Source organism: Sminthopsis crassicaudata, chromosome 6 (assembly GCF_048593235.1).
Source record: "Sminthopsis crassicaudata isolate SCR6 chromosome 6, ASM4859323v1, whole genome shotgun sequence".
NCBI lineage: Eukaryota > Metazoa > Chordata > Mammalia > Dasyuromorphia > Dasyuridae > Sminthopsis > Sminthopsis crassicaudata.
Window position 1 is genome coordinate 161796335 of NC_133622.1, and position 15016 is coordinate 161811350.

The following is a 15016-nucleotide window of genomic DNA, read 5'->3' on the forward strand; positions in this document are numbered from 1 at the left end:
GAGGGAAGTTGTCCCTTTGTTCTGGTTATCACTTCAGATTGTAACTTTAGTTTGGCCCATCCTCCTATGAAATTTCCATTTGTGTCTTCTCTCAAAGCCTCTGAAGAGAATCTATTCTATCCTAGAATCTTACACGCCTTTTCCCACTAAAAAAAAAAAATCAATAGACTCTAATAGCAAATTCCTAGAAATATGTTTAGACTAATATCAGAAATGAACACATAACTTACCAAAATTAACACAACAATGTACTTGAATATCACTATTTTCAAAATGCTATAGGGAAACTAAGTATGTGGGAGAATTAACTTGAATTTATACTTCATTGTATCATATATTGTAAAGAATTTCAGATGAGTCAAATAATTAAACATAAAGGAATACATACAACTGTAGCCATATATGTATATCACATACTTCAGATTACATATTTGATTTGGTTGGTGTTTATATGTATTCTTCCATCCAGACAGATCCCAGTGCCTTAGTAGAAGAATTTTGGGAGTTGCTATATCCAAAAAATTCATTCCACTGCATCCAACCAGGTGATGACTCTTTCTAAAGTTAATGAGGCTGGTCCATTGATAATTGGCATTTATTCACAAACACATCCAATGTGAAAAATTCAGTCATAGACTGGATTGGACATACTTTATAATATCTACATATATGAATGGATGAATTGCAAATCTGTTAGATGCTTTCTTTACAACAAGCCTATGCAAATATTATCTCCATTTGTAGCTGAGAGACACTGACTTATCCTGGTGACATGAATAAGAAAAAGGATTAGAAGCCTGATCATCTAGCTTAAACCCAGTGCACATTCCACTTGCACATTGGCAAAGATTGGAAGATAATTTGAAATAAAATAAATAGATTTGACTGTTCAGGAGATTCTTTTGGTGGTTGTTAAGTTGTTTAGTTTTCATAATAGTAATTTAAAAATTATATGCTTAGGAATCATTGAAAGAAATTACTATTAATTTTCAGGCCTTAAAGATAATTCAGCATTGAATTAGATTAATACTATCAGGAATTATCCAATAAATTTATTATTTTGCAATGAATATACAATATGTGCTTATAGTGGTGAATTTAGCTTTTAAAATCTGTATCAGTTAATCTATAACATGTTTGAAGTCTTAAAAATAAAAGCTGAGTGGATTTAAAGGATTTTTATGATTTATCTGTTTGTATTATCTAAGTTTCTTCATTAATTAATGGTCATAGATCTTTGAGGTTCCATTTACTTATTTTATTTTTAAAAACCTTTTTTGTCTTTTTAAAATTATTTCTTTATATTGTGTCTCCTAACCTAAATCATTAAACTTTTATGTCATTGAAACGTACAGAGATAACTGTATTGAAACAACTCTTCCTCCCCCAAGAATATATGTTGTCTAGGTTTCATAGTTTTACTTTTTACATTTCATAAAAGTGATACGGAGACTGAGTACTAGAGAAGAATCGCCTAGGCAGCATCTGCTAGAACATGGTTGCTTTTTGCTTTGGTGATATCTATCTTTTCTTAGTTCCACTGTCACTGACCGCTTTAGTGCCTTTGGATTTGCTCCTATTAATCTTCATGTTATGCTTGCATGATAAATTTCAGTTATTATTATTATTATTATCATTATTTTGCTTCCAGAGATCCTGCAACTTTACATGCTGGAGACTTGGAGGATACATCTAATACCTTCACTTTTCCATCCAGTGGTGAGTTCTCAGTGGGTATTTATAGAACATGCAAAGGGTCTGAGGAAATGTACTTTTTATTTTAAAATTATTCTACTAATCAAAAAATCCATTTTATTGCCTTAACACAATTTCATGGATTATATGACCTTGGTTTGTTATTTGCTTATGAGAGTATTTTCCAAATACAATTTATCCAGATATTCTGCATGAACAGGCCATTTGACCAATTACTTTGTTTCTCACTGGATATATTCAGTTGAGACTTGCATTTTGTTTCATGTTAGTTTTACTGAAAACAATAGGAAAATGTTTGAAAAACAAAGAAACAAAAAGCATTCAGTTAGGTTAGAGCCATTTGGGGGATATGTAGATCTCAGAAGTCTACACTTATCCCTTTCTCTAGTTACTTACGACATGGTAAGATAGATACCAAGTCACAGTCCAAGTAATCTGCTTCATGCACTGTGACCCAGGGATTGTTCAGAGCAGGGACATACATGTTACTGCTTCAGACTACAGTCTAGTTCCTTCTTGTCTTGTCGAGTGGAAAGGAGACAAGAGCCCATTCAGCTCCTTCACCTCCATCACATGGTCCTAGTTGGTTGAGCTAATCAGTTAAAACTAGCATTAACCAGTCAGGTGCAGGTTGACATCTTGGTCATCCTGGGACTTTGCCAGAAAGAAGAAGAGATTTTGTTCTCTTTCTTGTACATTTTTATTTAATTAATATTTAAAGGTCCTTTAGTATAAAATTCCTTCATAAGACTATCTGAAGTCAAATTCAGGCAGAACTTATTAAAATCTGTTTTCATTCAAGATACTTATTTTGTTCCAGTTAATTTCTAGATAACCACTAAAAAATTAATGGTGAAATATTTTCTCCTATTTATCATTTCTTGTATAGATACCAATTTAATACAGTTCACAATAAATGTTACTTAGAATGATTTAAATTTTAAATTTGAGATGGGGATCAACATTTTGAAGTATTTTTTGTAAGTTGCTCAGTTGTATAACTTCTATAAGTTATCCTGAAGACTTTACATCTTTTAACAAAACTGAAAATCATTTGCTGGGTGCAGGCCAAATTGAGAGTCTGTAATTCAATTCAATAAATTCAACAGACATTTAATTATTGGGAGTGCTGTGATAAGTGCTGGCAGACAGTTAGTTAATTAAGGCCTAACTCCAGACTCGTGAAGCAATGACAAGTAAAAGATGTTTGGAAATAAACAATGTATAGCAATAGTTTGACTTATAGTCAGGGAAAAAAATGTGTTTTCTTCATTTTTATGACTCGAGATTGGACCAGTGATTTCATTGGGATAGGGAATTACTAGTGCAAACAATCTCTCCCCCAATGCAAGTCTTAGAGAGTTGCCTATAACAATGAAAGTAAACAAAGTATAACAAAAGTATAACAAAAAGGCAACATTAGTTAATTATTGGGGCAAAAAGGGGAAGGACATGAAACACTAATACATTGCTGGTGAAACCATTGAATTGGTAAAACCATTTTGGAAAGCAGCCTGGAATTATGAAAATAAAGTAGTTAAAATACCCACATGCTTTGATATACATGTCAAGGAAGCCAGTGAAAGAAAACTGAAAGATTAATATAAACTGTGGCAAAATGAAACCAGCAGATCGAAGAAGACAATGGATAATGTCTACAATGACAAATGGAAAAAACCAACAGCAATGGACAACAAATGCTCTTAAACAATAAAGTACAAGCTGAGTTCCAAATGAGAGAAATTAGCTGGCATTACTGGCCTTGGCTGAGGAGGAGGGAATCCTTTGATGGGGAATATTGCTTTAATGTGCTGATTGGTTTTATTGATTTCCTTCCTTTCTTTGTTACAAGGTGTCCCTCTGGGAGGTAAGGATATAGCAGAAATCTAAATGATATAAAAACCTGTTTTTAAAAAGCAAGGAGATTTTTATCCAATCCTGAGTCCAGGCAGCCTTTCAAAATCTAAAAACTTACAAAAGTGAAGTGGAATATTTAACTGCAAAATAGTAACAAATTTGCTTCCAAAATATGTAGACAGTACAACTGTTGCAGGGGTTCTATATCTCTACCCAGAACATACTGGTGAATGTTTTCTAAGACACTCAGTTTTGGGCAAGATGCTCTTTAAAGGTGATTAGCTGCCAATCCTATCAGATAGATGAAAATGTTGGGAACTAATCTAACTAAAAAAAGAATACAGGTCTCTAGGACCACAGTTATAGAATGGGAAGATCTGAAAGGTCATCTTGTCCAATACACTCATTGTCTGAATGAGAGAATCAAGGCCCAGAGAGCAAGTAACTTGTTCTGGGTCACCCAGATGGGGTCAGTGACAGGCCTTGGATTAGAATCCCTGTAGTTGTATTCCAGCCCAATATGCTTCACACCTTCTGTGCTACCTTCAAAAGAGAACAACAGACCCCGTGACCAGCTCCACCTTTGGAGCCTGGATCCAAGGCCACTGAGGATTGTTTGGGTAGAAGAAGGACCCAAGGGAAGAACCCCTAGGGATGTTGCTGCCTCCCTACAGTCTGGAGTGCCCATCTCAGCTTGGGGAAGAAGCTATGTGGTGCAGAGAAAGAATCAGATCAGAAGGATTATCTGTACCTGTTTCTGCATCAATATCTACATATGTATGCATAGGTATACACAATATGTGTGCATATATATGAAATTATATGTATGTGTGTATGTATATGCATATAGATACATACACATATATGCATTTAAGAAGTCAGCTGGCAGACCATGAATTCCCCCCCACCCCCCAGATCTGTGCCTTGAACAGAAAAGCAATGATGAATGCTGCTTATTAAAAGTTGTGCAAAAGAACATTTCTCTCAAGCAGCGGCATTGCCTCAGAAACAAAGTTAAGCTTCCTGGCAACAGATTGTTTGTATATTTTAGACAAGATTTTTTTTGTGTGAATATGGTGACAGGAAAGCTTATGTCCTATTTCTTACACTCCCAAGGAAATCTGCAAGGAAAGAAGCAACGATTAGTAAATACCAAAGAAGATACTGGGAAACTCATCTATGCTGGCCAGGCTTGCACAAAGCACAAACTCTAGTTAGCTAGAATTGGCAGCCAGTAGCTGGCTGTGCTGTCAGCATGGCCTCAGGGGGCAACAACCTTTCCCAGGCCTTCCAGGAGGGCACTCAGCAGGCAGACCCGAGGAAGAAGCTCAGCAGGCCCCACTTGCAAGGGAGAGGGACTTCCCAGAGGCCCAAAACTAGGACAAGCCATTAATGGATCCAAGAGGTGGGGAGAGACAGAGGCAAGAAAGCCTGGGATTCCCTGAGACTGTGACAGAAGCACTCCTGAAAATTGCACCAAATCCAAAACCAGGAATTGATACTAGAGATATGAGTAAACAGAAGAAAACTCCAAATAGAATGAGCTATTGTAAATAAAATAAATCCAATAAATAAACTCAGAATAAGACAAGCTCTGCAATAAATATTAGTTCCTCAGGAAAAAAAAAAAAAGGTATGGCCCCAAGAACTCAAGTGTCTAGAAGAAATAAAGCTAAAGATAAAAATGAAATTAAGATCTCCTGGGAAAAATTGAAAGGAGAATACCCAGTTTAGAATAGAAGGTGAAAAACATGACTCTTTGAAAAATAGAATTGAAAGCCACAAACTAGAGTTAATGCTTCTGCATAGCAGAAGTGGAGAGCACTGGCCAAGTCAAGCTTACAATTCTATCATTTTAAACCAACTGACACTTCTATGTCAGCATGTTTGGGGCCAGCAGCTCCAACCAGAATTCACGTGGCAACCGTATCACCCAAGCCTATGCCATTCCTATAGTGACTTGAAAAATACAATTTTCAGTACCTTTAATAAGCAGCAATTGAATAAACAGAGCTATGAGGCCTCGCCCTCCCTCCAGAAATGCAAAAAATGTGGACCTGGCATAAAGTCCCAGTTTAGGTGGGAAAAAAGAAGAAACAAAAGAAGATAATAAAAAAATAGAATCCAGGAATTCCCAAGACACTAACCCATAAGAGGAAAATAACTCTATGGACAATCAATACTTCAAACAAACACACAGCCATAATGTTGGCAATTCCTGGAATAAAGCTAGAATTTTTAAAAATCAGTTAAATGAGTGTTACAGGAAAGAAAAGGGGGAAAAGGAGATTAAAGAGGAAGGGAGAATTAAGATTAGTACAACTGGTACAAAACAATAAATATGTAAAGGTTCCCTAAAAAGTTAGAATGAACCAGACAGAATTCATAGCTCCTTGAGACAACAAATTTCAGAACAAAATTAAATGATTGAAAAATACATAAAAGATATACCTTATTAAAACAAAATAAGTCTTTTGGAGGAAACAATCATCTGATTACCTAGGAAATAAGAAACTGAATAGAATTGTACTCAAGTTTAATGAAATAGAGCTGGAAAAGGGTATACATATTTTTCATCTGTGCTTAGCATCTTTAAAAACAATGACCATGTAATAGGGAATAAGCAAATTTTGAAAGGCAATAATATTGAATTCATTATTTGCTGATCACAATTCACAAATTATAATAAAAGACATCTTAAAAAGAATTAAAATTAAATGGAGAAAAAAAAATAACATAATCCTAAGGAATATGTGTACCAAAGAATAAATCCTGAAAATAAGATACTTTTGCTAAGGAAAATGACAGACAAAATACCAAAAATATGGGAATTACAGTCAAAGCCATTAGGAGAAGAAATTTTCTGTATATAAATGTTTTTATCAACAAAAGGGAAAAAATCAGACTAATATAAGCATGCAACTAAAAATAAGAAACTAGGAAAGCAACAAATGACCTATTTGAATACAAAAATAATTCTGAAAATTAAAACAAATAACATTGGAAGCAAAAAATTGATAACCTTTTTAAAACAAACTCAAAAAACAGACATATTGACTAACATGATTCATAAAAAGAAAAAATCAAATTACTTAAATTTAAAAAAGGAAAATTTACAACATATAAAGAGAAAATGAAAGAAATTATTATGATTTTGTGCAACTATATGCCAAAAACTTGGTTATGTAAATGAAAGGGATTTATTATTTATAAAAAATAAAATATCAAGATCAATAGAACAAAAAATAGAAAATTCACATAGCTCAGTATCAGGGGGAAAATAACAAGTGAATTCTACAAAATTTTCAAAGAATATTAACTCCAATTTATTTGGGGGAAAAATTAGAGATAGAAGAGATTCTATCAAGTTAATGTCCTGCTATCCAAGACAGGGGAGACAAAGTAGAGAAAGGCTACAAATGGAAAAATATAAAATCAAATATTAGCAAAGAGGCTACATTAACATATTTGAAAGATGACATGATCAAGTTGAATTTGTGACAGGAATATAGGGTTGAGTCAATATTGGGAAAATAAGTATCAGAGCATATTAATAAAACATTTTAAAAAATCATATAATTGATACAGAAAAAATCTTTGATAAAATATGTGGATCCTTTCCTGAATAAGCTGAACTTTATCTAAAATATAAAGCTAGCATTATTTGTGATGGAGAAATGCTAAAGACCTTTCTAGGAATACTGGAGTGAAGGAAGGACATTTTGTTAGCATCATTATTTTATGTAGTTCTAAGAATGCTAGCAATTATGTTATGACAAGATCAACATCTGAAATTATATCCTAGGCAAAAAAGAAACGAATCAGCTGATAAAATGGCTTACTAAAAGAACCTTAAATATCCAACTAAAATTAATTTAAAATAACTTCATCAAAGAAGCTAAACATAAAATCAACTAACAAAAATCATCAGCCTTTTTATAAACTACCAACAAAGTCCAAAAAGAAGAAATAGAAAAGAAAAACATTCACAATAACAAAAAAATGTACAAAATATTTAGGTGTCCATTTACCTAATTATAGAATTTATAATAAAAACACAACTAAATGCCAACTCTTTTAACCTACTGCTACTACTACATGACATATATCCCAAAGCAATCAAAATTTTGATCATATTTTAAAAAGATATTTATAGCAGAACTGTTGTTGTAGCAAAGTAGAAAGAGAATATGTTAACACTTAGGGGAATGGCTGAACAAATATATGAATACTATGTGGAATATTATTATGCCAAAGAAATTGTTAAAAAGATAGAATCTGAGAAATTTGGAAAGACTTGCAAGTGAATTAATACAAAAAGAAATGAGCAGAATCAGAAGAACAATGTATACAATAACAATATTGCAAAGGAAAACTACTTTGAAAGATTTAGGAATTGTAAACAGTGCAACAATGTTCAGTCATGGCTTCAGACAACTGTTGAATCTTCCCATTTCTTACTATAGAATTAATTGTTCCATTAGAGGTAGAAAATGAAACATGCTTTTTCATATACTGCCAATTTGTGCATTTGTTTCATGTAATTATGTTCATTTGCTTCTTTGGGGAATTGGGTTTTGCTAATATTATTAATTCAAGGAAAAAGAAGGGGTGGGGCTACTAAGACAATGCAGGAAGTTCAAAGAAGACACGGCCAAGTGGAGCAGGATCCTATTAAGTGAAACTGGAGCCTTAACCAGATGAACTGGATAATAACAGAGGAATGGTCATATCTTTTTCAGTTCAGTTCAGAGGATTCAGGGAATGCTCATATTTGTTCATAATAAACTAACAAAAAGTTAAAGTTTGGAAAGTAAATTTAACATGCATTTTTAAAGTGCACTTAATATAACTTCACAGTTTCATATACAATCATCTTGTTTCTGTTCTTCCTATACTGAAATATTCATGTTAGGTGATGTGTGTACCAGCTTCACAATAAAAATAAAAAATAAAATTAAAATACATACTGCCAACATTCAAAAAATGTTTGGAAACTTTGTGCTAGATACTTCATAGTTAGTATCACAATGGATATTAAGCATATACAATGGTTATAATAAGCAAGTGCTGTCATTCCAGCAAACTTTCACGGTATCATCAAAGCATTAAGTACAGTTCCTTTCATTTTGTTGCTGTTCTTAAGTTGTATCATGTTTGACTCTTTGTGATTCAACTTGGAATTCTCTTAGCAAAAGTATTGGGGTAGTTAGTCATTTCTCCTTTTCCTTTATAGATAAGAGAAATGAGGCAGAGTTAAATGACTTGTCACACAGTGTCTGAGGGCAGATTTAACTCAAAAAGACGAATCTTCCTGACTCCAGACCCAGCACCCTATCCACAGTGCTGCCCAGTTGCCTTTCTTTTGATTGTGTTTTTTGAATCAGAAATGATATTGTCATTTTTGTACTCTGAGCTCCAAAGTTTGTTGTGAGGAAACTATCCTATAAGCTAATAAATTCCATATCAATGAGTAATAGAGCTATACGTTATATTGTCTGCACAGAGTCCTCAGCAACAAAGATTCTGAGCGTCATTTCCAGCAGGGTCAGTTAAGTGGCACAGTGGATAGAATGCTGAGGTTAGAATCAGAATCAGAAAGTTCATGGAATCATGAGTTCAAATCTGACCTCAGAATCTACCTAATTGTATGACCCTGGGCAGTTAACACTGTTTGCTTCAATTCTTCATCTGTAAAATGAACTGGAGAAGGAAATGGTAAAGCACACCTTCTTTGCCAAGAGGTCCTAAGAGTTGGACATGACTGAAACAACTCAAGAACAACTATAACCAAAAACACTATACCTCATTTCCAATGAGGTAATCTGGTCTTTTCCCAGTCCATTGAAAACAAACCAAAAAAAGAGCAGAAACACCAGCCTATCATAGCTCAAAGGTGCTATGGGTACCTCTTTTTTTTTTTTTTTTGGTGGTCATTATTGCTGTTAATGAGTCTGAGAAATGGAATGTGGGGGGAAAAAGACTATGCAGAGAAAGGGAAAGGCTATCTAGAAAATGATAAAGACTTATTTTTGAAGTCAATAAGATGTTTCATCAAGTTTGTGGGTTCCTATTTTGCTTGTCTTGTAGTAAGTCCTTCAATTGTAGCTGGCGGGAGCCGCTATGTCACTTCCCCTAAAAAATTCTCCCAGGAGCCAAAGAGCACAGAGAGGACTACAACGCACCCCCACTTGACCAGTTCAGCTGAAGATTCTTTATCCTCCAAATCAGACTACAGAGCTGCTAAACTAACCCATACGTCTGACATTAAAGGTATGGGTGCCCCAATGATATGGAAAGACCTTATTGTTGTTTTTTTTTTTCTGTTACTATAAATGTCTTAATATTTTTACATAGAGATTTCATATGGTCTTAGTCTTATTAAACAAAATAACCCATTGATACTTTAACTTGATGAGAACCTTTCTCTTTCTTTTTCTTTTTTTTAAGCAGGTAGCCTAAAACTTACATATATTAATCAATTGATTTGGTATTTTCCCTGTAAGTCAGTAGTTCATACTTTTTCTTTTATGTTTATTTTTGCAATCCTTTTAAATTCAGCATTCTTCAGTCCCAGTTCTTGCAAGTGCAAGTTACTATTCTTGGCACTTTGTGTCAATGTCAATTATTAAACAACTTTATCAAAAGTTTTCATTCTTTAATTAGCAATTCTTTTGTTAAATCTAAATGCAAAAGAATGCCAAAATCAAAATCTAGCCACATGCTCCCTCACCATTCATCATGTTTTCCTGTTTCTTCCTTCTTTACCTTTCCTCATTTTTATCATTATGAAGGTGATTCTCAGATTTATTTATCCAAATTTAACCTCTCTCTTGACCTCCAAATCTCTCATCTTCAGTTGCCTTTGAGACATCGTGAATTGAATGTTCTATAGACATCTTTAGTTCAACATATGTAAAACTGAATTCACCATCTACCTACCTCCCAACCCATCCCTCTTCCTAACTTTCCTATTACTATTGAGAGTATCACCACTATTTTGAGTCACCCAAGTGATACTTAGGTATCATCCTCAATTCCCCATTCTCCCACTTCCTATAAAATTGTAGGAATACCTTAGAGATATTGTGGATTTGGTTCCAACCACCACAATTAAGCAAATATTTCAGTAAAGTGAGACAAATAAATTTTTTTGTTTCCCAGTGCTTATGAAAGTGATATTTATACTTGTACTATAGTCTGTTAAGTGTACTATAGTATTGTATCTTTTATAAGTATATATCTTAATTATAAAAAAAATTATTTGCTAAAAAAAAGTTTACCATCACCTGAACTTCAGCATATTGCTATCTTTTTGCTAATGAAGTGTTTTGCCATAATATTGGTGGCTGCTGGCTGATTAGGATAGTGTTTGCTGAAGCTGAGGTTGCATGGCAATTTCTTAATTGAAGTTTGCTATGTTACTTTGACTCTTCCTTTATTCAAACTCTAAAGAGGCCTTTGTAATGTTATTAATTGGTCTAATTTCAATATTGGTGTATCTCCAGAGAATAGGGAGGCTTGAGAAGAGAGAAAGATGGAGACACTGAGCCAGGAATAGCTGCACAGTGGGCATTCAGAACATTACAGCATTTACCATAGACATCAAAGATCACTGATCACATATATATATATATATATATATATATATATATATATATATATATATATATATATATATATAATAACTATGTAAAAGAGTGAAATATTGTGAGAATTATCAAAATGTGACACGGACATAACATGAACATGTGCTGTGGGAAAGTGGCACTTAGGGTCATCAAGATGCCCTGGTAGAGCACCAGCCATGAAATCAGGAGGACCTGAGTTCAAATCTGGTCTCAGATACTTAACACTTCCTAGCTGTGTGACCCTGGGCAAGTCACTTAACCTGATTGCCTCAGCAAAAACAGTGACATCATAGATGTGGAACATGTAAGCTTGCCACATATAGCTCGATATCTGTGAAACACAATAAAATGGGGTGTGCCTGGGGCTGCCAAATTGCTCTCTTACTGCCCCCACCCTGGCCTTCATCACCTCCCACCTGAAGTGCTGCAATAGCTGCTCTTGTCTCCCTGCCATACACAGGCCTCTCCCCCAGGCACTCCATCCCTGTTTCAGCTGTCAAATTGATCTTCTTAAAGCACAACTCTGATCATGTCACCCCCATCCCATTCAGTAAACTCCCATGATTCCCTCCTAGCACCAGAATCAAATATAAAATCCTCTCTTTGGCTTTTAAAGACATTCATAACCTGCTCTCTTTCTACCTTTCCAGTCTTTTTATACCTTACTGCCTTATACATACTCTAAGATGCAGTAACATTAGCGTCCAAGCTATTCCTCAAACAAGAAATGTCGTCTCCGGACTCTGGGCATTTTCTTCTGGATGTCTCCATGCCCGAAATCCCTCCTCATCTCTACCTCATGCTTTTCTGGCTTCAAGTCTTAGCTACAAGAAGCCTTTCATGATCTCTCAATACTGGGGCCTTCCCTCTGGGATTACTTCTAATTTGTCCTGATGTGTCTTGTTTGGTTTTGCCCTGGGCTCCATGGCTTCTTGCTTTGATCGCTGGCTAGCCACCTTGTCTCCCAGGCTACACATGCCTTGTCTCTGGCCACTCTGGTACTCCCTTTACCTGATAGCTTCTTTTCTCATTGCCTGTGGGCTGAGTTTTTGTACAGCTCCACAGCAGAAGCATTTACCTACAGGAGTTCCTCCTCATTATCAAGTCTGTTGTGAACTTCAGGGGGTTTCTGGAGCAGGTATGTGGGAGCTGGGCATCCACACCCCTTGGCCACTCTCTCGGCAGGAGAGTCCCGCCAGTATCCTAGCAGTGCCCCTCTGGATGGTCTCTTGGTTATTGCTGTCCTTCTCAAACGTGTCATCACAGCTGAACCTAATATTCCAAACAAGGCTGAACTTTTACTTTCAGGTTGCTAAAGGATAAATTTCACTTATTAAAACAGATCACATTACATCTCTTGACTCAATATTATATGTTGTTGATTCCTGAGTTATCCAGATTTTTTCAGGAAAATCTTTTCATGCTTTTCTCTTGTTGTGCTTGTGAAGTTGGTTCTTTGAATCCCAAAATAAGATTTCATTTAAATTTCATTTTATTTAGTTTAGCTCAGTGTTTTGATGTGTTTATCTTTTTGAATTTTGTCTCTGTCATCACTGTTTAGCTCTCCTCAGCTTTCTTTTATCTGTAAATGTGAACATTTCTTTATCCAGTTCACTGTTAATGAAGTTAAACAACACAGGACCAGCTCCCTGGAGTCTTCCACTGGGGACCTCCTGCTATGCTGATCTTAAGCTAGTTATGACTACTCTTTGGACTTAGCCATTCAGCCACTCCTGAATCTGTCAAACTCTCCTACTCTCTAGGGCATTTCCCTCCATCTTTGTCATGAGAGACTTTATGCTTTGCCAAAAACTAAACATTTATAGCATTTCCCTTATCTACACATGTAGAAAAAGGAAAGGAAAGGAAGGAAGAAAAAAAGAGCAAAAGAAAAACAAAAGAAAATCAGGGAAACAACATCTATAACATTTCCTTTATGTCTCTATGTAGGAACCATGTACAAAGAAAAAAAAGAGGGAAAAAAAGAGAAAGGAAGGAAGGAGGGAGGGAAGAAAATAAAATCAATTGAGTTCACTATTGATTAGAGAAATGTAAATTAAAACAACTCTGAGGTAGCACCTCACACCTCCAGAATGGAGAGAGAATGATAAATGTTGGAGGGAATGTGGGAGAACTGGGACACTAATGCATTGTTGATGGAATTGTGAAGTGATCCAATCATTTTGGAGAGCAATTTGAAACTTTACCCAAGGGGCTATAAAGCTGTGCATACCATTTGATCCAGCAGTGTCATTACTGGGTCTGTAAACCAAAGAGATCATAAAGGAGGGAAAAGGACCATGTGTAAAAATATTTTTAGCATCTCTTTTTGTGGTGGCAAAGATTTGAAGAATGACTAGTTGCCCATCATTTGGGAAATGGCTGAATAAATTGTGGTGTATGAAAGTAATGGAATATTATTGTTCTGTAAAAATGATGAAGAAGCTGATTTTAGAAAGGTCTGGAAAAGTTTACATGAACAGATGCTGAGTGAAACAAGCAGAACCAGGAATAGATTGTTCACTGTAACAGCAAGATTGTATGATGATCAACTATGACAGACCTGGTTCTTCTCAGCAGTTCAGTGATCCAAGGCAATTCCAATAAACTTTGGATGAAATATATAATTTACATCCAAAGAAAGAACTATGGATATTGAATGTAAAGCAATGCATGCTATGTTCACTATTTTTTCTTTTTTTTTTCTCTTGTGGTTTTCCCCTTTGTTCTGATTTTTCCCTCCCAACATGATTCATAAGGAAATGTGTTTTTAAAAATGAATGTACTTGTATAAACAGAAAGAAAAGAAAACTATATATATAAAAGAAAAACAATCTAGTTTGGTGTCTAGTAGCAGTGTGGAGTATGGATCCTGATACTGATAAAGAGTGGTAAAGACCTGAAAGAGGTAGATGAACATGGAAGCCATTGCAAGCATCCAGGTGAGCTTTGAGGAGGACCTGATTTAGAGTTATAACTATGTGAGGCAAGAGAAGGGGGAATATGTGAGAGATGCTATGGAGATAGAAACAAGATTGAGCAATCTATTAGATATGTAATGAATGAGAGTCAGGGATTAAGGATGACACCAAGATTACAAACCTGAAAGACCAGAAGGATGGTGATATCTTCAATAGCTTTAGAAAAGTTTGGAAGAGGAGTACATTCCAGTGGGAAATAATGAGTTCTATTTTTGATATCTTGAATTTGAGATGCCTCCAGTTAGAAATGTCCAATAGGCGGGTGGTGGTTGGGGGCTGGAGGTCAGGAGAGATACTGGATGTGGAATTTTGTGTAGTAAAGAACTAGGGAACAAACAGATTTCTAGAGATCATAGTAAAGATAAAAAATAGGATTAGGAAGAATATGGCATAGGGAGATATGGAATAATAGGAGATGATGATCTGATAGAGAGATAACATGGAAAATGACTATTTGCAGTGATGGCTGGATTGAACATGGGTCCATCATTGTGTGTGGCTTTGAGTAGTATGGAGCAGTATATCTTTGGACTTCAGTAAACTGAGGAACCTGGAAGCTAGAATATTTGAGGGAACATCAAATATATGTTAAAGTTGTCTCACTTGTGAACAGAAACCTTTTTTGAGAAAGGAAGAGAAATAAAAAAAAGAAAAAAAGGAGAATGTCTTGAGGACCTGTAGAAAACAGCCACCAGGATCATCCAGATGTGTTAGCTATTGCCTCTGCCTTTATCGCTTTTACATATTTGATAAATTGGCTCTGTGTCTTTACTAAAAGACCTTTATAAATATATTTATCAAGTACAGATTATAAAATGCTTCCCTAGTTGA

At 35.1% G+C, this 15016-nt stretch overlaps 1 protein-coding gene across 13 annotated transcripts in view; it reads left to right on the forward strand.

Annotated features, from left to right (window-relative positions):
- Positions 1-15016, forward strand: part of CCDC158 (coiled-coil domain containing 158) — a 121240-nt gene that overhangs the window by 103118 nt on the left and 3106 nt on the right. For all 13 annotated transcript variants that reach the window (XM_074274372.1, XM_074274381.1, XM_074274380.1 and 10 more), the window contains 2 exons: positions 1652-1719; positions 9664-9846. In XM_074274372.1, coding sequence (XP_074130473.1) covers positions 1652-1719; positions 9664-9846 — 251 coding nt within the window. The remainder of the gene's footprint in view (positions 1-1651; positions 1720-9663; positions 9847-15016) is intronic.